Source organism: Falco cherrug, chromosome 6 (assembly GCF_023634085.1).
Source record: "Falco cherrug isolate bFalChe1 chromosome 6, bFalChe1.pri, whole genome shotgun sequence".
Classification (NCBI taxonomy): Eukaryota; Metazoa; Chordata; class Aves; order Falconiformes; family Falconidae; genus Falco; species Falco cherrug.
This window is the reverse complement of record NC_073702.1, coordinates 82,994,675-83,019,427: the sequence shown is the minus strand read 5'-3', so window position 1 is coordinate 83,019,427 and position 24,753 is coordinate 82,994,675. Positions and strand designations below refer to the sequence as shown.

Sequence of the window (24,753 nt, the reverse complement as noted above, 5' to 3'; positions counted from 1 at the left end):
TTGAGACAGCAAGCACTGCTTCAGCCTGGAATTTTTACTTCCTGGGTAAGGTAAATCTCTGACATTAAATTATAAATTAAAAGTGCAGTCTACATCATTTCTTTTAGACATTCCTTTTAAGTTTATTTCCTTTTAAGTTTAATTCCTTTTAAGACATTATTTGCATATTTTAAAATGGGGGCACATATCCATGAACATAATATAGGGCCTAACCAATTTAAAAAAAAAAAAAAAAAAAAGAGAGAGAAACAAAAAACTCTATACGTTTTAAATAAATAAAGTAAAAGCAACTGGATACAGTTTTTATTACTATTTTTAGAGTGCCTTTCCATCACCTGAAGTGAACTAAATACTTGGGCAATCTTATGTAAGGCATTTTAACTGTGAGTCATCTGTAAGTATGCTCTTGCATACTAACTAAGCTGGAAACAGTTGGTACTTCATGCTGAGTGACACCCCTGTTTTGCTTAAATCTTCAGATTCCATCTTCACATGGTATTTCTGCTCATTTTAGAAACTGTATTACAGGTTGCCTGTCTTCGCTTCTGTTTGCCTTTTTTATTCACCATTACTAATCTGCATTCAAATTTCAGGTAAACCTTTAAATCCAGGGAAAACACCAGTCTTGGTTCTCAGTGGGATTTCACCACAACCATAGAATCATCTTTCCTTCTTCTTCCAACCTCCTAATGCCTTGACAATACATCTGTGTACTAACTTCACTACAAAAAAGACAGACATAAGATATACCTAGAAGGGCATTCTTCCACCGTACCAAAAACAAAACTGGAAAATCTTGACCTATGCAAAGCTTACTAAAGGTAGCTTCCAAAAAGAAATAAAAAATCCATTTGTTAAACCATCAAATGTTTTTCCTGCTCAAGTTTCCAACTACAAATTCACTGCATTATCAGAACACAAAACAAAAAAAAAAACCCAACCTGTAAGGTCTTATTAATTCATTGGTCTTTCATTATTTTTGCCTGTACAAACAAATCACAATATGTAACAAACAACAAAAAAACCCATAACAACCGAATTCTGTTTCCACAGAATAGACATTCTTAACAGAATAAACATATTCAAGGAATTAATTACCCTCACTTGCAAAATCTCTTCCAATGTTTTCTACAATAATGGTAACATACTGAAGTTTAGGGAGGGAATCCATAGCTAACTACAATTTAGGAGTTTAGAGTGCAAATTAAGGGTTTAAATTATGCTCGCATTAAAAGCCTTTCTTTCTCATTGCATGTCTTCATGACTAAAGATGGTCATACACTGTCATAGCAAATTGCAGCGTGCTTTGACTCCTCATCCAGAAGGTATCTCGTGTTTATGTAACACAGCTTCAAATAAATATCATTTAAATAAGCACATAAATATTATACAGATGCTAAACTTCCCTTCAGGTTTTGTAATACATGGCTGGAGCATCTTACAGCTTATCCATTAACACTTAAAACTTGGGATAGTTCAACAGACAAATTAGTTACTGCTTCTGCTCACTTCAACAAAATAGTCTACTCAAATATAATTTTATGTGAGGATGCGTATGCTCCCACACTACTCAGTAAAAGAAGACTTGACACTTTCAAGTCTCTAGCATGTATGTTTTCTAATTATTATTTGGCTATACAGTTCCTCAGAATAATTAATGTGTGTCCCCTGCCATTTTCCCCTTTAAGAATAGCTTCTCAAGAAGAACTTCTTCCCAGTCTTTTTATTCTGATATGCCATGAACACAGGAACCATAACTTATACTATTTTCAATTAAATATTGAGTACAGACCAGCCACTATTTCAAATCAACTAGGCAACCACAACTTAGAACTTCCAATTCAATACCTGCAATGGTTTTTTTCCCCACTATGCTACTATTAACAGTGTCATATACTTTGTGCAGAGCCTTTTCACATATTTCTGATAACGACCATTAAATAAGTTGCAAATAAAGTCACCTTCTTTTGTTCAGTCTTCTGTCCATTACACCTTGAATCTATGCACTGACTTCCAGTATACTCCCACATAGTGTCTGTACTATATGTCGTTATCTTCAATGGCATAGCTCTCCAAGTCTCTGCATTGTAAGTCATCACGAGTCCAGAGAAGCCCAGAATAGACCCCAAGACATCCTCTGTGTCCTTGGGCACGTTACTTAATTTCCATGTCCCTTCATCTCATCTCAAGTGTTTCTCCATCTGCCTCCGTGGAGTCTATGCTCTTTCAGGCAGGAACCGTGATTCATCGCGCTTTTGTACAGTAGGACAGTGGCATCCTCGCCTCAGCTGGGCCCCCCAGGCACTATGTAATACAATCAATAATAATAATTAATTTTGTCCCTTGTTTCCTCTTGCATCCAACAGCTGTGATCTTTCCTCTGATAACTGAATGCACACTGTAGCTCCTCAGGTTCTGTCTCACTACCAAAAATATCTGTTCTTCCCCCTTCCTCAGGCCTACCTAGAACATCTTAGCAGGTTCACCAAGACAGACGTAGTAATTGGTTCTCTTTCTTCAAATTCTACCCCAAAATTCATTTCCTTCAGATATATTTTCATTACTAATCTAAGGCACTGTATGCTATTCCAAACCCACAGGTTAAGGAAGTAAGAGGTAAATAACATGTGTTTCAAAGTGAAAATACAAATGTCACCTGGAAAATTGTATTTTCCATATGTATATATGATCCCTTCTCATGCTAAGGGGTGACAAGAAGTACCAATCTGCACACAGGGCAGGTCCTTCACCACAGATTGGGACCTCTGACAACAGATAAGTTATTTCAGTGGGTTCCTATTGACATTAAACAGGAAAATGCTCAGAAAAAAAACATTCCTGTACTTTCATCCATACTCATACACACACCCCCACACAAGCAGTCAAGAGTCCAACAAAGCCAGAGCTCTTTTGGCGAGCTAGACCTCAAATCAAAATTAGTGTTTTCTGCCAGCACCAGGCATCAACAGTTTCTTTGTGTCAGTCAAATCCTGCAGCACCTATTGCCAGATGGAAAACACGAGGTTCCACCATGTAACCATCCCTAACATGACTTTTTAAGAGCTCCCCTTATGGATGCCTCTCTCAGAGCTGAGATGTGAAGGTGGAGAAATCACAGGCAACTTGTGCCATTTTAAGCAAGTACATACACCACATTTTGAGCAAAACCAAGTAAAATGTGGGTTAAAGCACAGGCAGGTTATCTACACTGGCACGTCACATCACTACCACTTGGCTGCTGCACCAAGGCAGCGCCACAGAACAAACATTAAAACATCTTACCAAGATGTTAATGTCTTAGTATCATGTCTAGCGCTGAAACAGTGCCAAAAGACAGACAGATTTGTTGTAACTTGCCTGACAGTTTCAGGACCCCATCCTCAATCAGGAAACGCTGACAAAATATCCTTGGTATAGAGATCAAACCGTAAGACTTTCCTGTCTGCAGGTTAAAAGTCAGATTGTGACAACTCATGACCTGGGCTTACACCACTCACACAATGGAGGAAAAATCAGCTTTGCAAAGACAAAGCGATTACTTCTGTGCAACTATCCAAAGTCTCCAAATGTTTCTTTGTGAAGAGCTCTTCAACATTTATTTCTCTCAAATTGAAACTGACTTTTTAACATTTCAAGTTTTACATCTTCTTATTTACAGAGGTTTGCAAAAAGACTTCTTGTTCACTGGGGCCATCAAATTAACTGTGCTTTTTAATCACTCTGACAGTGATAAAAGATCTTACATACAATACAATCTACAGGGTCTTTCATATAATAATCTTCTCCTTGCATTGAACTCTCCACTGAAGTGATTTATATAGCAGTTAGGTACCGTTCTTAAAAAAAATATTTTATTTTACTTTAAAAGAGCATAATACAGCTTTACATCCTCTATGAAGAATGAGCACAACCAGACTAGGGGAGAGGGATGAAAAAAGCATCCTTTAACATTAGAATTCCCAAAGAGGTTTGAAGGTAGCTTCCTAATGAAAAATAAATATTTGTATTTCTTTCTCATGTTGTTTCTGGAAAATAATAATAATAAAAAAACCCGTGTCAAAAGGTCTTGTAATTCACTACCCAATGTCCAGTGTTGGAATAAGGATGAATTCAACTGACTGAACTGGAATTCAGATCCTGCAAGACTAAACACTGACTGTTTAAAATCTGAACGTGAACAACTTTTCTTTGTGAAGTTTTTCTGAAAGGATAGCTTTGTTCATTATGGAAAAATCCTGCAGTCATGGTACATAGTTCAGTTCATGCTGTCTTGCCCAGACCAATATAGGTTCTAAAACTATTGACAAGCCCAGAGGTGAGACAGGCTGAACTCAAGGAATTACTTTTTTTTTTTTTTTTTTTTTTTTTTAACTCTCTAGGTGGACAAACACTGGAATAAATTGCCCCAAGATGCCGTGGACTCTGCATCTGTGGAGATGTTTAAAATTTAGATATACTAGGTGATCTCCAGAGGTGCCTTCCAACCTTAAAGATTCTGTGGGAAATCCAAAAAAGTGCCAAGTGTTGCATTAATAATAATTTTAACTATTCAGACTGCATTAATCACCAAGAAAACCCTGGTTCAATTAAAACACCTGCTCAGTGCCCAGGAACAGCTAAAAATCAGCAGGAGAACTATAACGGTTATAATTAATTTCAGCTTTGCATTTTTGATCAATCAGTCTCCAGGCAATTTACAGCGAGAGGAATGCAACTTCATCTTCACATTATAGATGGAAATCCGGGTATGAATACACACACTGATGCACATTTTAACAAATCCAGTTTTAGCAGCAGAAGTAGAAGATACAGTGATAACATGTCTTCAGATCAGCTGAGGGTTTTTTATACCTAAAGAGGGATCTGAGGGCTGTTTTATTTTCCAGCACCACTGTACTTAAGCCTCCGCTTCAGAGGATGAACTTCCAGAAACCAGAAGCTACATCTCCTTTGCCAATGTGCTGTCATCTAGACCACAGCCTCTCCCTAGTAATAAAAACAGATGTAGTGATAGGACCCTCATTATCTTCACTTACAATTACCAATATAGTCGTGGAAAGGCTTTCTACAGAGATTCTTAACCAAATGTCAGGATAGAGGGGCAAGAGTTAATCAAAGATTAAACTGGTGAAATGTTTCAGAGGTCCCAAATTCCTTAAGCAACAAGTAGCCTGAATTCATAATACTTGTTCCACAACTGACCTTTATGACCCCCTCCAACTAAACAAAGTGGTACCTAATTTTTCACAGTTGCCTGGACTCCAGTATCTTGCAAGCCCTCCCATCAGATTTTCCTCCACCTGATCCAAAGAAAAAGCTAAACCAGAGAGAAAAATGAATACCAGAATATTTGTTGTTTAAAAATCAATCCATATTCAAGTTAGTTAGGAGCAATCATAAATCATGACATTTCTCGTGGTGTACAATCCTCTTCCAGAAACAAAAAAAATAAAATAAAAAATCCCCCCAAACCAAAACCAAGCAACCAAAACTTTTCAATCTTTGTCTTTCAAGCTCCAAGGCTAAAATGGCATGACTCATCTCCTTTGTTTATCCTCGTTTGCCAACAAAACCATGCCAGCTGAGCTGTGCAACTAATGCATTGAAATGCACCAGAACAACGCAACACAATTTCTAATGCCCAAATTTTCCAAAGGGGAAAAAAAAAGAAAAAAAAAAAAAAGAGAGAGAGAAAAAAATAAAAGATAAAGAGAAAAAAGGTCATTACAAACTTTGCAGAAGTAACTTAACATGCTGTTAAAAAACCAAACCAAACCAAACAAAACCAAAAAAAACCCCAAACCCCACCCAACAAAACAGAAAAGAAAAAAAAAAAACCAACCAAAAAAAACCCCACAGAAACACAACACAACCTAAAAATAAACCTCCATAAGAAGAGTCTTCAAATTAAAACAATACTGGAGAGGAAGGTTCAACACTGCAAGCTGTAGCACAGTTTCATAGATGTCATGTTGATTAATCTGATGGGAATGATACTTCTATCAGCTAATCTTTAGTAATACTCTGTTTGTCCCCTGGATCACCTCCAAATCTCATAACAGCAGCTTCTCTCAACCTCCAGAGTCAGTTCATGAGCATCACACTGTGATGCACCAATTACAATGATACTTTCAATTGACACATCCCTGAATTCCAAAAGATCACGATGGACTTTGCACACATTTCAAAGACCTCCTCTCTGTGATTATTAACGTTCTGCAGCATTGGGCTAATCACGATACACTGGGGTTTGCATCCTGTTTGCCTCTACTACTTGTTAAATACTTTCTGAACACACAGCACACAACAATCCAATCCTTGGCACAATGACTGAATCTGAAAATATAACACACAAACAACAGCTAAGAGAGCTATCACCTCTGGTTAGGGTATTAGAACGCTATTGAACTAACAGAAGTTACAAAACCAAAACCTAGTCAATTCTAATATTGCTAACGGACTGTGCTTTCTCATTTGAATTCTCTTACACATCCAATGAAAGAAATAGTCCCTGAACACCGGGAGGTGTGAATCTTCTGTTAGCACTTAAGTAGAATGTTCACATTTCCAGCTGAACGCACCAAAAAATTATCAGGTGCAAGGAGAGAACTGCATTCCATAGACCACTGAGGGTCTGACGGGAGAAAAACCACCCATTCCAGACCAGCTTTCTCTTACTGCTGAGAAATTTGAAGCTAGTGCAATGAAAGGCCAATGGGGAATTAATTTCTCCTGGAAGTCAGCACCAAGCCTGGGTAGCCCAATTCTGACCTGTTTTCTACCTTTCCAGGTTGACTGACTTGATGGAAATCTCTTCTGCAGCATGGTTTCCCTGGCCTCACAAGGAGTGGAACGAACGGGTGTTTCAGGCTGCCTTCCAGAACAGAAGTCTTTGAGTCCACCCAGATTCTTTTATCTTCTCTGACCCAAACCTTACTATAGCTTTCAGCAGCACGTTTGCAGTCTTAAAAAAAAAAGGGGTTTTTTTATGATTTTGCTGTACTGTATCTCCTTACTGAGGAACACAAATTACAGACTAGAGCTTGCTTTCCACCTTGAGGAAAAAATAAATAAAAATAATAATAATAAAAAAGAAAACCAAACAGAATCTCACAGGACAAAGTACGGCTAATGCTTGCCTGAATTAAAAAAAAAAAAAAAAAAGCGCAGAGGTTGACTGCAAAGAACCAAACCGAAAGGTCACAAGAATCTTTGAAAACAAAAAGTATTAAGTAATACATAAAAAGCAGTTTCCTGTTCTCCCTTATAATAAATATTACAATGTTAAAATCTTTCAAAATATTTTTTTATCCTTAGCCAAAGAAAAAGTGTGATAAACTATGGTTTTTTAAATCATAAAACTACCATGAGTTTAACATTTTTACAATGCTCTTATCTCTTCAGGGTATAAAATCTTTAATATGAAAAACTATTTAGAGTAAATTATATATTTAGAATACTAAATCCAAATCAAGAAATACATTACCATTCACTTCAGCAAGAGTTGGACCAAAAGGACAAAACAATATATACCAGTGGGTTAGTTTTAAAAGAGGACGAGAGGTTGTTTATACATTGTTCAATTTTTCTCAGCATCATCTTCAATAAGGCAAAAGACTACCATTTAGGGCTTTCCCCTCCAGTTCTTCATAAAGAAAGAGAGATGCGGTTTTCAAAGAATTTAGGAGTTTGAAAATTTGTTTCAATTCCAGGTATGGGTTAGTTTAGACACACACACACCAAAAAAACCCCACACCAAAACCCAACAAACCAGACATGCGCAAACCCCTACAAGGTACAGAATAACCATGAATCAGCCACAAGAAAAAGAGAAGAGAAAAGCAAATAATGTACACTTTCAAGTGTACAATCTATGATTTTCCTTCTTTACTCTGATTCAAATTAACTCCTGCATTTAAGGAGAAAAAACAAAACAAAACAACAACAAAAAAACCCCAAAAACCCAAAAACAAAACCACAGCAGGAAGTGCTATACAATGTTTTAAGCAAACACAGTCATGAGCCCACATACTCATTTGTAATAATTCATTTACAGTAATAGTGAAGTCTCTGGATAACTGGAAAACAATGACTACTCTAGAATAAAACATATGCAAGCGTGCACTGAAGGTTTGGTTCTGTGTATGGAAAATCCAGTAAGAATGAAGAGAAACTTACAGACTATTTCAGCAGGACATAATCTGGAAAAGGACCGTTACCAGATACTGCCATGCCAATGATGTGTAACCAAAAGCCAGTTGAAGATCTTCCCATTTAAGCCTCTCAGTTTTACTGGAAGCCAGGAGTTGAAGTGCTAGGCGAGGCAAAGTAGCAAAATGCAAGTAGAAGGTAAAGACCTGAATTTTTCTATGCCTTTATGTTTTCTTATATGTTCTGCTGCATTCCAAGTGCGAGGTGAATTATCCTGATAAACTCAGAAAACTAGCAGACCTGCTTTGCTATTTACCTGCTCTCTACAACGAGCCTGAAAGTGTGCATCATTTTCAGTATTTCCCCATTGCCATAGTTAACACAAGGCTGAAAGAGCAGCACTGCACAGCTTCCCAAAATCAGCTTTAGCTAGGCTTGCAGACACAAAACAAAATCAAAGAGATTAAGATGTTACAGAAGCTTTGTGACAAGATCATTTCTTACCTTGAAGTATAATTAAAACTTCCTTCAATAACAAAAGCAATTGTACTCACCAAAAAGCTTCAAGACAAGTCTCCCAGTCTCACAATAGAGACCAAGAAAAAAGGATTTTTAAAAAAGATATAACATATAAAATATAAAAGAGTAAAAGAAATAGGAAAAATAAGTGTTTTGCATGTATCAAGCACTTAAAAAGCAGTACTCTCCCACAGCATATGAGACTTCCTGAGTAAACTAAACACTATACGTAACCTCAAGTCCAAATTAGAGCTGACCTTGGGTTCCACGGTTGACATAATAAAATTTATGCTGGCCACAGAAAAAGCACATTGCTAACACAAATTACAAATGCTACTCTGCAAGAACGACATTTAGTTTCCTAACCAAGACTTTGAGAAGGTTTGTAGAATAAGAAAAAACTCGAGCTTTCTTCTCAGAAAAGAAGAACGTAGGACAGGTTATTACCTTTACTGAATTGGACAAGATGGCACGTCGGTGTGGCAGAGTTAGAAGAGTTTACCAATAATTAGATGTAAATATTTTGAAAGACAGTTAGCAATGTGTACACATCATTAAACTAACTGTGTAAAGGCCAGTTCACACATTTTTGGTGTGTAAGCATTTGATTAATATTAATAAATATTAATCATGCTTAAAATGGCAGACAAGGCTACGCATTTGACACATTTAGGCCATTATATACAATGGCACATAATGCTGTGAGTGTATGATTCAGCTCTGGTTACAGTCTAGAGGACATTTAACATTAACGTCAGTGACAACAGAACCAGACATAAAAAACATACATGGCCATACAGAGACCCTTGCAGTCATGGACCAGAAAATTGATTCATGAAATGTTTAGCAGATCCAGAGAAGATTATTCTGCTAGCCATTATACTAAAATCAATTAATTTACATTCAGATTGCAATATAATTTAAGCAATAGGTAAGAGAGCCAGGTTTTTACTTGAAACAGCCTTTGTAATACAGGACTTGTTTTTAGGCTTTTGGCCAAAAAAAAAAAGAAAGAAAGAAAATTATTTGTACCATAAGTATTTTCTTCTAGCCTTCTGCTAACAAAATAGTGCTTAACAACCTGTTATACCAACCTGCCTGTGTTAGGCATTTCTTTCATTTAAACAAATTATTCCTCAGGCAGGGAAAATGAGATCCAGCTAGAGATTTTGAAAATATAAGGATTTTCTTCAGCTGATTACTCTGTTTATACAGTAAAGCTGCAAACCTATTTCACTCTCAGAACTCCTCGCCTCTCTGCCCCCCAATAAAACAAACCACTAGGGTATACCCACTAGTAGCAAACTGGAACTTTTGAGTAAGAACTTACTACAACAACATGCGCTTCCCAAGCCCTAGATGTGGTTCCAATTGTCAAACTGTAATTCTGTAACAGACACAAATGATCATAAAAACCCTCACTCATCAACAGGAAGTCACACAGGTACATAATGAAGAAGTAATTTTGTTAGCATTCACACTCCCCGCCGGTTCACTACCCAATTAAACTCGTGCCTTCGTTGAAGGTGTGTTCCGACCCGTGTCAGTTTATTCTGTTGGTAAATCCAGAAGCGCGGCAAGGCCTCCCAATGTAAACTGCAATGCAAATGCCATGCATGGAAACAAACCTCCCCCAGCAAGTTCTGAAGGTTGAGCACGTCTCACACACTATACTAATTGGATTACTCCACAGGATTACAGCTTCAGAAAACTGATCTAGTAACTCTCACCTAGAGGTTTTCTCAGAGTTACCTCTGTGGAGGGGGCCAAACAATTCCTTAAGCCAGGCACAGGACCTCTGCAGAGAGGTGATTTACCAAGCCTGGGGTGCAACCCCCAAAACCAACTGGTTTGGAAGGGAAGAATATTGTCACTGATGCTCTTTCATCTTTGCAGCTGCCAAGTAAAAAATAAACTATAGAACAGAAAGCAGAATAAAAAAGGGGATAAAACAGAAAGTGTCTAATTTTGCTTCACTAACAGATTTATAATACAAGAAGAAATTCAGACTTCAGCTGCAATTGCAGCTGACATACAAATTATAAGCTAGAATTCAACTAGAAATTTCAAAATAAAAAAGAGCAATACATTACTTCTGACAGAATCAGAATAAAGTGATGCCTGTAACATTATCAATAAAATATGTCAACACTGCAGCTTAATATACCTTTAAACCACATAAGTTTAATTTTCAGTAGATAAAACCAGATATGAAAATCCCTAAATCAGAAGGGGGGAAAAAACCAAAACAAACCTACATTCTCAGTGGACAGTAGTCAATAAATAGGTGTCAATATTTCAGTATTTAAAAATGCAGGTATACAGCTTTTACTGAATTGAGCCACACATTCCTCCTAGAAAAATACACTTCCATTCACCTTTAGGAACATGAAAATCTAATTCTCACTCCCTAATTACTCATTTTTCTCCTCCAATTCCACAGAAAATGGAAGTGTTTCTTTTTGAGTCTAAACTCAGTCATATTACACTTCCTATGCAAAAGCATCTATTTTATTTTGGAGACAAGCCAGGCAACAAGCTACGCCTCTCAAGAGGATGACAAAGCTCACCTATGAGATCTGACATCCCTCCCTCCTACGCTCCATCCCTCTCCCTTTCTAGATAAATTCCATCCATTTGAAATCAAGGATTTTGGAGTCCTTCAGCTCGATAAGCTGAAGCTTTCCAGAGGTCAGGCACACAAAGAATGAGAAAGAAAATGCACACAAACCACACATCAGTACAAACGATGTGGAGAAACACATATGTCTGAAGTTCTCAAGATAACCTCTCTCCTTCCTAGTAAAATTGATGGGACATTTTTAACACACTTATCTCTTGTTCTGAGAGAGGAAAAAAGAAGAAAAACTTGACCTTACCATTTGTCAGACAAAGAGAGAAGTTGAAAAGAAAAACAGAAATAAAATCAGGATAAGAATAATAAAAAAAAAAAATCCCAAATGTGAGAGCCCCCTTCAGGAAAATATCCTTTTACCAATCTGAATGACAACCGCAAGTTCTGCCACAGGCTTAGGTTGAAGCTCTGTCAAACTTTAAATCAGGAAAAGCCATCAATACCAAAAGACAAGGATCTCAGTGGCTGTGACAAGAAAAAGGATGAAGGAGAAAGGTTAAACAACAGGTTTTAGACTTCGATGTTGAAAGTCCAAAGAAAAGCAACTTCAAATGAACCAGCAGATAACATACAGCATAAATACAGTACTCTTCTTGTACGAGATGCTGCTGACAGATTTCAGAAATGGACCTGGAGACATAACATTGGAAGTACTATTCGTGCAACAGCATTTCTTCAACAGGATTTCAGGAGCTTTCTCATACCAAAACAAAACTTACAGGATGTTTCTACAAGACCTGGTCAGCTCAAAATGGAGATCAGGCCTTCACGATGATTTCTTTTGCAATCCTTTCTTTTTGCAAACTTTAAGAGTCTTCTTCCATCAAAACACCAGTATCAATAATAGTAACTTTTAAAATTCATATTCACTGTATCAGACATATTAAAAGTGATTAGAGAGCAAATAATGGCTGGCATACTTGAACAAGCAGTCAGACTATCATGCTAAGACCTGCTCAAGAACATCTTGGTAAGTGAATCATTACTTCATAAGCGCACCCTACAGAAATTCAGTCAACAGTGATGGAACACCCATGACATTTAAGAAGTTTTCTGCACTGACCTATGCAGCTATCACCCTCCTGCAATTACTAAATACCAGACTAGTGCTTTTTTGCTCATAAGCTCTTCTGAAGGACTTGCTACATAATTCCAAGACTACAAGAAATTAATCAAGACTTCTTGCGTACACACCAATAAATACAGCTCTTACCCCTGTTATCCATACTATTCCAGCACTGTGTTTAAATGTGATGGTACTGCTCCATGGATTCTTTGCCTCAATCACACTTCAGCAATGTTATCTAACATTTCTGGTCCTGAGAATTCATAGTGTTATTTACAGACTCATCTCAATCAGTTCCTTTATTAGGAGAGTTAGATCTCTTCAGCCACACTTGCCATGATAGTTTTCATGAATGAACCATTTCACATCTGCATGAGTGTGGTTCCTTCAGCTGTCTACCGGTATGTGTCAAATCCTGAAACAAGTCTTTGCCTTCTGTGTCAACTTAGGCAGAAGAAAAACCCCAACCCAAGATTTATTTAATACAAGCTTTTAAAAAAGAAGGTTAATCCAACTCTTTAGCAATGAAGGGCTATTAAATTACTTGTAACACCAGAAGACATGTTTTCTCCATCCCCATTTTATTTTTACTAAGTCTTTCCCCACAACACATTGTGAATTTTGGGGGGTTTACTTTTCTGTTGCATGGAAAAGTGGATATGCATTCGATCTCCCTGGTACTTGCAACAAGGCTGCATAAGTGCACGTAACTGCCTATGCATTAGCATTGCAAAATCTACTTTGTAAACGCAGAAAATAGAAATATGAAGTCACATGATTGACGCTTATTTTCAGTCTAGCCCTCAGTGCTAGAATCACACAGCATTCTCATGACTGTTGTAGGGCTACAGATATTTAGGTGGCTGCTGTCATCATTGAAACCAAATACTTTATCAAAGACTGCTTCAGGATGAAGGTCATGTGGCCGTACACAGAGGTTTAATCATCTAGCTTGCGCCTAGCAAGCTTCTGCTTATAATATATTATATTCTATATAAGTTATAGAAATTATTCTGCTTTACAACTAGAAAACAAACACACCGTAAGTGATTTTAAAATTTATCAGTATGGCTACATTCCTGACCCACAGTGAGGATCAATTATCAGTAACTGTGTTGCCTAAACTCCTGAATTACCAAACTCTGATTTAGTGTTTAACTACATGTTAAACAAGAGTAAGTGCACAAAGTTCCTGTCAAGCTGACCCACCCACTCAGGTCATCAAAACTGATGGATGAAAGGATTTCTATAATCAAGGGAGTCAACCTTGGGAAACAAAGAGCAGATAAGGAGAACACCCTTATGGAAATTACACAGAAAGAAGCCTCCAAGTGGAAGAGTTCTGGCCGCCAGAGGAGACACGCCGATAAACTGTTGTGATCCACAGAAAATCCGTTGGAAGTAGGACAAAGGCAACTGTGGTAATGGCAGATCTGGACCCCCAACTCCAATAGCTCCCCCCACCCCGAAGGAGGGTAAAGCCCCGCTTGGGGAGCGCGCGTGGCTGGTAACAGCCGTCAGCAGCGCTCGCTGAGGGCGCACTGACCTGCCATGGGAGCCAGAAACGCGCAACCTGTCCTGTGTGCGAATGAAAACGAACATGCAGCGTCCTGTGGGCACGCAAGTTCTCCACTGTATATCGCGTATACCCTCCAGAAACTCGGTGTGCGTGTCAGGAGGGAAGGTCCCCCATGCACCCAGCACGGCAATAAGCCAGTGTCGGCTTTCTAAACCATCGTCTGGTTTGGAGAGTTTTCCTAGTTCCCATTTTCTGTAACAAATGCATCCACGTATCCAGTAGTTCACTAAGCCTTAAGCAGATCTACCCAATTACCCAGGATTACTTTGAACACTCTTTAAAATCCATTCATTCCCCCACCTAAATTCCTGTATAAGGAATTCTACTTGGCCATCACAGGAATGGAAGATGCTCATACACCAAGGGAAATTAGCTGGCATAATCAGCAAAGGAATATACCTTCCTCTTTCACCATTTTTCTTTTATGAAAGAATACACCCCACACAGAGCCCAGGCAGTCATGTTTTCCAGCTCTGCCTGCCCTGCAAGGAAAAAATACAGGTATAAGAGACAGCCATTTCTGGCTTGATTCCACTAATATAACTCCACTGTCTGGCAATCCCCAGGTAAACTCACAGGCAGCCAATGAAAATTTTGTGTTGCTTCCTCCCATTGTTCCTCCGAAAAAAGGATTTAAGCAGGGATATTCTTCACATTCAGTGCACTCAGTTTTCACAGCAGGATTCCAGAGTTTTCACAAGCCGCAGAGAAGCAAAACATGCCAGTGTTCAGCATTTGGTTCTGCCAACTAATATCCATCAGGTATTATTTCCCACAGTCGAGTAAAAAACAATCAGGTAACAGACATAAGTTGTTGTATAGCACTAATTACTCTGAAATCCTCTGGGAAGCTGCCTCATAAAATGTAGTGATCTTATTACTCCTTCTTTGTGGTCCTATAGTGTTTAGAATATGAATGAAACCAAATCAACAAAGAAACTGTCCTGCACTAAAACGTCTTCCATGTTAAAAATTAACTGATCCATGCGCCTTTCAGAGTGATACCTCATCAAATTTTGCCAAAGTCCCTCTGGGAAGTCTACTGCATTACTAGGTAATATTAGATTTCCAATTTTCATCAAGCAGTAGTAATTAGAAGGAAGTCATTCCTGACTGATAAACATTGAAGTACATCCCAACACTAAAAGAGTGAACCCATCTTTTTATTTAAAATTTAATGCAGCTGCTGGTGTGAATGCTCCTCTCAACACAGTATTACTGTAAAGCTGACCATTACAGCATTACATTTAAACAGAAATTGTGACTATCAAATAAGTGAATATAGCTCATATTATGTCACCTTACCTGTCACATCTTTCACTTGCCAAACAGTAGGCACATAGGTACCAGTTTGGTTTTATTAAGCACTTCTGAAAAGCTAAGCTAAGCAAAGCTTCTGCTGAATTGCAGTACACGCCTCAAATATACATTTGTTCAAATCTACAGCTGAGTAACGTATCATCAGAATCTAGACATAGCAACATATATGAAGAGTGTAAACCCTTCACCTGACAAGTTACACCACCATTATTATGTAAAAAATGACAAAGAAAAGCAAGAGTTCTTTCGTAAGTAAATACATAACTAGTTAATGAATCTCACGCCTATTAACAAGGGAGCACAGCATAAAACTACACTGCAGGAAAAGCACATGGGAGTTCCTGCTAGTCTTTGTTAGGAAACTGGGGTGACCTTCACTGCGCTGCTGCTGCAGGCAGGGGCTGCCCTCAGGTGCTCTATTTGTTACAATAGAGAACAAAGAAATATCACTGCTGTGCCCCTGATGGGCGCAGAGCATTGCAGTGAGCTCTGCGTTGCTGTGGTTGCCTTTAAGAGGCTTGAACTGTCATCTGAACTAGTTCCTTTTTGCCTTTTCTCAATTACTGAGATGCATCAGGCTGCCTCTTCGAGAAGCCTTCCATTCCAGAGTGGGATAGACAACACAGCCAGGCATGGCGTAAGTGCCATGCACTTGCAAAACATAGCGTACGTCTTCAGCAGAATACAGACGGGAGACAGAAAATTATGCCAGGCTATCCTTCCTTTGCTATTGGGAGGAATCCCAGGGTGTAACTGTGTCAATAATTAGAGTGCTCTGTTCTCGCTTTCACCTGACCGCAGCTCAGGTTTAAAATGGGTGTTTTCAAGCTGTCTGAAGGACAAAGTAACAGAATTCACATGTCAGCTTTCATTAGAAGAAAATACGTTGCGCTTAAGGTTTCCTCATTTTATTTACCACATTTTATAAAGCTGTCTGTTAAAGCTTTTTAATCTAAATAAGAAAAAGCACTGACAAGACAGTAGGGCAAAGTCTGCCCTGGCACTTACTTTTCCGGTCATTTTACTAGTTCAGGTTTTGGTGGTTAGGGTTTTTTTTCCCTTTCTTGTTCTTGAGAAAAATCATACCCCTCTTCCTCCTCCTTCAGAGTAACATTAATATTACTTCAAGAACTGATGTTATGAATGCAAGTACATACCAAGAAAGGAAAAGTCAGACCAAATGAAACAGTTACTTGTGTAGCACATATGGATGAATTTGGACAAAATAAAAGAAAATTAGGGTGCTCTGATCATGTACTTTATTAGCTACTTCCTCTGTTCTCCTAATGCTCTAGCAGAAAATTCAAACCAAGTAGCTCAATCAAGGCAGAACTCGGCTTCTGGTAGTTTTATATGTCAATAAGAAGTTCTCACTTAAGAGATACAGGACTTCCCTCACAAAAGAGGGGACCACTGTTGTTCAGAGATGAAGTCTGAATGGTATCAACAGGAAAACATTACTCTTTCAACCTTAGAAATTACTTGTCTGGAGAATTTATTCTTCTGAGGAACTGTGTCCACCTGCAATCAATTGCAAAATTCTCATTGATGATCGGTAAAAAAGCAAGCCCCTCTCCAATATAAAATACAAGCAGAGAATTGCTGCAATTTTATTTCTACATCAGTACCATGAAAGGGACAGCCATCTCCAAAAATTCATAGAGCTTAATTTCCCAGAAGTGATGAGCTAATGGATTCAGGACGTAAGCCATAACGAGAATCTAACAGTATCAGAGCTAGGAGCAAATCCAACCAGAAGACTGAATCTTCCCATAGAGTTTTTTAGCAGTTTTCAGAAACAAACCTGCATTTACACAGGAACAACTATTATATGCACACTCCTAGCCATTCTGCCTGCAAACAAAGGCTGGATATGAAATCCTGGTTACACTGAAATCAATAGCTCTGCCTTCACAGGGATCAGAGTTTCACTCCCAAGACGTTGAACAGTGCTCCACAGGGGTGGCCATGAGGCCCATTAAAACTTACATATGCAAAACCCAAATATTTTTTAGAAATGGTACTATAAAAAAAAAAACAAAAACCATTGCTTTGACTAATGTATTTATTTTAGCTATTCTTACCAACACTTAAGATACAGCCACAAATGTGTGGTACATATGTATGACAATGAAGCAGAACTCCATTCCATGAGACTTCTGTATAGCACTTGCAAGGAACTATTTGCTAATGAATAACTACTCTTTTTGTGCACAAATTAAGAAAAAAAAAAAATTTAGATAGCCACAATATAGAAAACACATTGCTGACGTGTTCCATCAATCACAACTAAAACTGCAACAACCACAGTAAGAGAAAGTTACAATTCTTTCATTTACCCTGATAAAATGTGTTCATTTTACAGTCCAATGTTTATTTCTGTACTAGTACCATGATGCCAAACAGACAAATTTGTGTCACTGAAGTTTTATTAGGAAGTATAGGAATACATACACGGTTTCTGAGTTTTCTTTTGCCATTCTCCACAAAGCCAAGCCTACTTCTTCAGACAATTCAGGAAATTTAAACAAAACGTTTAATTTAATTAATTAAGAAAAACAAAACTAACTCAGAGTTTTAACATGAAGCACCTGTAAGTATAAAAATCAGAATAAAAAGGTTTTTGCATTTTCAGTGTAATTCAGATACTTCCTGGATGCAGCCCACTGTCAGTATTTCCCCACACAGATGGTTTCCAATCTTTTATCTTGATTCAGAGAAATACACACCCCTATTCGCACGCCAGAAAGACTGGTGTACTTTCCTGAATTAGAATCAACCTGTGCACTTTCCACACCACTATATAAGAGGATAACCACCTTTACAATATGCTGTCATAATATAGCATTCAGATCAAGAAGTGAAAGGCAGACAGAGCTCTTAGGACCATTCTAAATCTTGGGTCAGAAATTAACTGGAATCGTCTCTTTACCATCTGCCCACAGCTTAAGTTCCTGCAATAGACTTTCCTCCCACTTCAGGACACTGAAAAGCACGGTGCATCAAAGCATCTTCAGATACTGAAGGAAGAGCAGCTCTCTGGCTCTCAGAACATCAGTCAACCAATTCACAGAGCAAATAACTTCCCTGGTGGACCAACCGTTTGCTACAGAGCTTCCTCAGCCTCCTGCTCACACATCCGATTCAGGCAACTTCCAGATGCAGAAGACTGGACCAGACAGTACACAGACTAGACAGCTGATCTTATCCAGTAATATCACCTGAATGGTCATATAAAATGTTTGTCAAACAATTTTGGAATCAAAAAATTCATATAGAAAATTTTCACACAATTCCCAAATAAAAAGCAGACTGCATGTCCTAGCTAAAACCTGTTCACTACAAACAGCCTGTCCAGCTCAATTCCAAAATAGAATTTGAGATCATATTCGGTATCTGTACTGCAGTGCAGTGCCTTAGAGGGGAAGGTACAAATGCTGCAATCTCAGCCACGCCATCCCTCACATGAGCTGTTAAACAGTGGTCTCTCATGCCAGTACCTTGTGAATCTTCAGAAGTCACATACTGACAGGTACGAGAAATACTTTTTAACATTAAAAAAAAAAAAAAGGCTAACCAAAGTGTTTTTCAGTGTTCTTTCCTTCTAAAATTGCTTCTAATATCCAAGATTGCTTTTGAGCATTTTCTTCAGTGCATTCTGGCAGCTGTGTTTTTATGTTTGATGACTGCAGCTACCAGAATCTAACATATTTTGAGAGACCCCTTTAAAGATAAGCAGCATATGAAAAGCATCGAGGGATTTAACAACAAAAAAACCAACAAATAAATTCTATTTCACCAAGAGATTCACATAACAATTCTTCTCATGTTTAGTTACTTATTTTACAATAATCTTCTAACCTTGTTTTTCCAGGTTCCTTTTGTGTCCTCTGATTCCACAGAATCTTCATTCAGGATAGCATCTAAGCATATGATTTTTAGTCAGATTTAAAGTGACATTCATTGTTTAAATGCTGCCGTAATGAAGAATATCTGGAACTGAAGTGACTCTGGGATTACAGGATTCCTGCCCTTGAAATGTGACCACCTTACATTGTTCATTTCAGAATGCAGAAAAATTCTCTGCCATAGACTCCATTCTTTTATAATCTGAAATATTAAATCCCAGCACTGAGTGAATAAAATCTTTTGCATGTCAAACATGAATCTTAAATAATGTTTAACTTCATTTAAAAGCCCTTTTCCAGTGTTGGAAAGTAGTCTTACACTTCTCTCTGACAGTCACACTCAGAACAATCAAGTCCATGTAGCAAATAAGGCAGCACAGAGTATGTTCACACAAGCAAGAGATCCTATTTTACTGCAAGTTGCCGATCAAACACATGAAGAAAAAAAAAAAAGAAAAAAGAAAAAAGCATTAGAAGAGAGCACACGGTCTAACATCAGCGTTCCAACCTTAAAAAGAAAAAAAGGGGAAGAGATGAAAAGGAGAAGACGACTCCAACAGACCTGGGGAAAATGTGCTGCTCACACTGATTATGCTTCTGGTTCCTGACAGGCTTGGTAGTCTTCACTGCCTCAGAAGACAGTCGAGAAAGACCATAACCCTGTCAGCCTTACTTGGTGTGTTCTGGTGGTGTCTGCTACCACAAACGTAGAAAAGATGACTTGCCTCTAATTTAAGAACCTCCACAACTCCAGAAAACTATCCGTACTGGCATCAGGAACACCACAAGATCAAACAGCTACATTACACATTTCTCACCACTCTTAGGTACATAGTGCTCCCAAAATTCAGGACACCTTAAACCGACAGAAGGGATATTCATAGGCAGTATTTTGGTGAAGTACTGCAATTGTTTTAATCCTCTCATCAGCTTACCACCCACTCCACACAAAAGCCTTCCCTTAGGGGGGTTCTGCTGCACAAAAAACAATCCTTGCACAGGTACATTAGGCAAAAACATTTTCTGTTCTCTCCTGGAACTCTGAATTATTTTCACTCTGGTCAATTTACACATCCTAAAAAAACAAACAAAACCCAACCAAAGAAACCACACTAACCAGGTCATTTCCGTATTAACTATAAAAGTTTCAGATTCTTGACTGTAAAGACTAAACAATGTAAGTGTTTTGCACACGTTTCTCCTTTCTCCTAGTTAAAAAAAGAAAGCAATCCTTTACAGGGAAAAAGTCCTCCCCAGAGCACAACTAATAAAAGCTAGAGCAGGGCACTCGCACCTCTTCACTTCTCTTGCACAATGTGTGCGCATTCAGTGGGAAAAGTCAGGAGAAGGTACTTCCAAGCCCAAAAAAGGCTACACATATCACAAGGTCATCTCCAGCTGGAGTATTCAGCAAAGTAACGAGGAAGAGACCCATGTCTGTGTGGAGAAGCACGTCGTTCCCAGGACCATAGAAGATTTCCCTGAGAACTGACCAGCACAGAGCTGGATTCCAGTCTGTCTGAAGTTAGCTCAAACAACATAAAAACCGATGCTTCCAGAAGTGCCGGGCGGCAACAGGTTACATTCCCTTCTCAGAAGTGCCATATCAAACTCAAATTGTTCCCAAAAGAAACAGGAATCCATCCTAGCAGCAAAATCTGTAGGAGGAAATACATGATGCCACCTTATCAAAAAATTAGAATAAAACCAGCAAATTAAGAAGAGGAGTCATTAGGCAAACAGGACTGCATGAAGAAGAAGGGAAATGGATATTACCGGTCAACATCTAGATGGCAAGTACAAATGCTGTTCGGTAGCTTGATGCAAAGAAAGACTATTTTCTTTATTTAATAAAATCTCATATTTCTCTTTAAACATTAAAAAAAAAAAATATTGTGTTTACATGCCAGGGCGTACTCTAAAGATGGTACGGTAATTTTGAAACACCAAAAAGAGAACCCAAAATTTCAGAAAGTTTATCAGGTCCTGTGAAAAGAAGAAAAAACGAAGAGCACTGTTTCCATCTAGCAGGCCTACAGATGTCATCATTAAGGTATTCAAAGCATGGAAAGCTTTTTCACTTGCATAAGGTGTTCTTTGAAAAGTTCTATTTTATCTACCAAGCCATTTATGAATTCGTCTGTCCCTAACTACCGTTTTAAAAAAAAAAATATCCAGAAGAGAAACCGCAGCGATTACCAGGTAATATCCAATTTCCAGTGCTTTCTATCAATGTCATTCAGAAAGTTACCCACATCTGATAGCTTTAGAGAATACTAATCCAAGTTTTCTAAGAATAGATGAAAGGAAGTCTACATCAATTATATGTCTTAAAGCAACTGACTTTTCCAAGTCATGTTCAAAAACTTTGACAAAGCGGAAGGAAAAGAGGAGTAAAAATCACTAACATACTGCTAAACATCAGAGATTCACAACTTCACAAGGAAAGGATGTTTTTCAGGCCTTTTTTATTTCACTACACAAAAAGCATTCCCCCTCATGCCTCAGTTTACCACATTCAAGGTCATTTTATCACCACCACAACATTCTAGGAAGTTTTAGAGTATCTTCTAAGGCTGGGCTGGCCAGATCTGTACAAAGCCTGACACATTTTATCGTGAGTGCTGCTTTACATAACATGCTGCTGCTGTCAGATGCTGTAGTTTAACGTTACCGTAGATGTGCTGAGCACCATTAGCATGCTCACTGCTTCTCTCTCCCTATTAAGCATTCAGATAACAGCCCTCCCATGAGCTAAGCTTAAACATGCAAACCTGCAGGAAGACTGTCGTTGTACAAGTCCTCCAAAAATGTTTACCAGTGAGAAGTACTAATAATAAAACTCGCGTAAATCGAAATGACAAATTATCTTTCAAAGAAGCATCCATCTGTTTGGTCTTTAGGTGTTAGGCAACACTACAATAGAAGTCACAGAACGCCGAGGGGAAAAAAGTTGACGATCTTCATGCCAGCGTTGCATAACAGCTGTATTCCCCATAAAGCCAGATTTTCTAAGAATCCTCAATCAATCAATAATAATAATAATAAAAAAAAGAATAACAGCATGTATATGTTATTTTACAGTTACTGATTGAAATAAACATAAGATGACCGCAACCTGGGATTCACGATTCTGCACACAGCATATGAGTATGCTTCACGTAGACTGCGTGGCTTGCTTTCCCCTCCTTTGCCAATGTATTTTCTTACAAGACACTGATCAGAAATGTTTTCTAAACCCGACTGCACTAAATAAAAAGCAAGCTGAGCTTTACCCGTGGGTTTAGCTCCACTTAACAAATGCCTCAGCAATTTTTCCTCCAACTGTGATAGGGCTCGCGTACACCACCACTCAAATATGCCCATCTGCAAAACTTGCTAGGGTTGTGCATGGAAACAGCACTTGGGAGATGGCCCAGGAGGTAAATAAAAAGCATGGCTTGAAGAAAAATAATCCAGATGAGCATAAAATGCAGCAGTTCTGATGTATTAATTAAACGGAAGGAAGAAACTAACACTCCAGTGCCTTCACATGCTTTGGACTGAAGAAAACAGAAGTAAAGGAAGGATGCTCACACACACACACAAAAAAAAAAAAAAAAAAAAAAGATAACCCACACGTTATTAATCTGTGTTCAGCCAGAACGCCTGCAAGTTAGTGGGAAGCTTGGTAGAGAGGGGGTGGGGTGGGAGAGGTGATTGGGTTGGTTGGGGTTTTTTTTAATTCTATTTTTGCAAGAGTGTGATTGCAGCTTTTAGGCTGGGAGGGCTGCTGGGTTAGGATCCGCAGTAGGCGAGCGCACGGGCGGGGGGCGGCAGCGCGGAGGTACCTGCGGGAGGCGGCGGGAGCGCCCTGCCCGCGCCTCAGCCCCGCGCCTCAGCCCCGCGCCCGGCGGGGAGTTACGGCCCCCGCGGGTGCTGCCCGGTGGAGAGGGAAAGGGCTGGGGGCTCCGCACCCGCCCTGACAGGAGCGCCCCGGAGCGGCGGGGCCCGCTGCACCCTGCCGGGCAGGACACCCCCCCCCGCGGCGCCCGGGTGCCCGCCGCCCGCAGCTCAGGGCAGGGGCAGGGTCCGGGCGCCGCCAGCCGCCCCGCTCCTCCCGCACGGCCCCGGCCGCTGCCCCACGCCGCGCGGAGGTGGGGAGGCAAGCCCGGCGCTTACAGTTCGCAGGAACTGGATCTCGTCCTCGCCCTCGCCCCCCTCGGCCATGGCTCCCCCTCTGTCTCCTGCTCCCGGGCGCTGCTCCCGGTGCCCGGGCGGGCGGCGGCGGTTCCCCGCGGGGAGGCGGCGGCAGGCGGCTCACGGCCGCGCCGACACCGGGCTGGGGCAAATGCGAGGGCGGCGGGGCCGGCAGCCCCAGCCCGGCCCTCCCTGCCGGCGGGGTGCGGGCGCCCGTACGCCTGCAGCAGGCTGACAGCTCTGCCCAGCCGCCTCGCCGCCGGTGCCTGCCACGGGAGGAGGGGGATGCGATTAACCGGGGGAGGAGGGGGAGGCGGAGCTCCCCGGCCCCCCCGCTGCCGCAGGTGATCCGCAGCCCGCTCCGCCGCACGCCAAACCCGCCGCCCAGCGCCCCTTACTGGCTGCTCCGCGCAGAGGCGGCCGGCGGCCCGCACGCTGCCGCCGGGACTCGCCCCAGGCGGCGGCTGCCCGGCGGGGCGGCCCCGAGGCGGGGCGGCCGCGGCGGCACTCGTGCCTCAGGCGGCCCGGAGCTGCCCCGGCTCCCTCGGACCCAGCGGGCAGGCCGGCGCCGTGCCCGAGCCCGGCCCGCTGGAGCCCCGCGCGGGGCGCTGCAGGCAGCGGCGCCTCAGGAGGGGCAGAGCCCCGCGGGCTGCGCGGGAGGTGTCTGCCCTCGGGGGGCGGCGGGGCAGGGGCAGCATGGCTTCACCAGGCGCCGGCCTCCACCCGCCTTGTGAGCGAGCTACACCCGGGCAGAACGAGAGGGGTTACAATATAATTTCCTTGAAGGACAGCTGCCATGTGTTTCCCGTGAGGTAAAGCCAAGGGTTGCGGCGGAATAGCTCCTCAGGAGCACAGGTGCCGGCCACACCGAACGCAGGAGACGCTGGTTCTGGCAGGGAGGATGCCAGGCCTCCAGTTTGGTGGCCCACAAGGGCTGCGGGGCTTCCAACATCAACGGCATTAGGGAATGAAGGAAGGTGCAGCGGAGGGGCCTCGGCTAATGCCGTGCAGTGGTCGTGAGGTGAGGACGTGGTAAAATTAACATTGGATCGTTGGCAGAGTAAAACGCGTGAGGGATGTGTGTGACTCCAGAAGGCTTTTGAAGGGCCAAAACCAGTCTGTGTAGTGAAATCGCAGTAACTTTGATGAACAGTGTGGCTAACGTAACAGAAGACACGGTGTTGCTTGAGAAGCCGTACCCATAGTCTGTAACTTCACGCTGTTCCATGACATCACGAAAAAGTAACGTTAAACACTTCTGAGATTCTGTCGTTACTTCCAGCAGTAGAAAACCTGTTCTTCTGACAGACTGGAAATTGCAAGAGCAGCCAAGACCCTCAAGGTATCTAGAGCAAGCAATGTATGAGTCTTTAATACAGAGATTCTACCGATGAAC

The 24,753-nt window shown here is 40.6% G+C and overlaps 1 protein-coding gene across 4 annotated transcripts in view; it reads right to left on the bottom strand.

Annotated features, from left to right (window-relative positions):
- Positions 1 to 23,632, bottom strand: part of RYR2 (ryanodine receptor 2) — a 434,547-nt gene extending 410,915 nt beyond the window's left edge. For all 4 annotated transcript variants that reach the window (XM_055714670.1, XM_055714672.1, XM_055714671.1 and 1 more), the window contains exon 1: positions 23,340 to 23,632. In XM_055714670.1, the coding sequence (XP_055570645.1) occupies positions 23,340 to 23,387 (48 nt within the window). In that variant the 5' untranslated portion in view covers positions 23,388 to 23,632. The remainder of the gene's footprint in view (positions 1 to 23,339) is intronic.
- Positions 23,633 to 24,753: the final 1,121 nt, after the last annotated feature.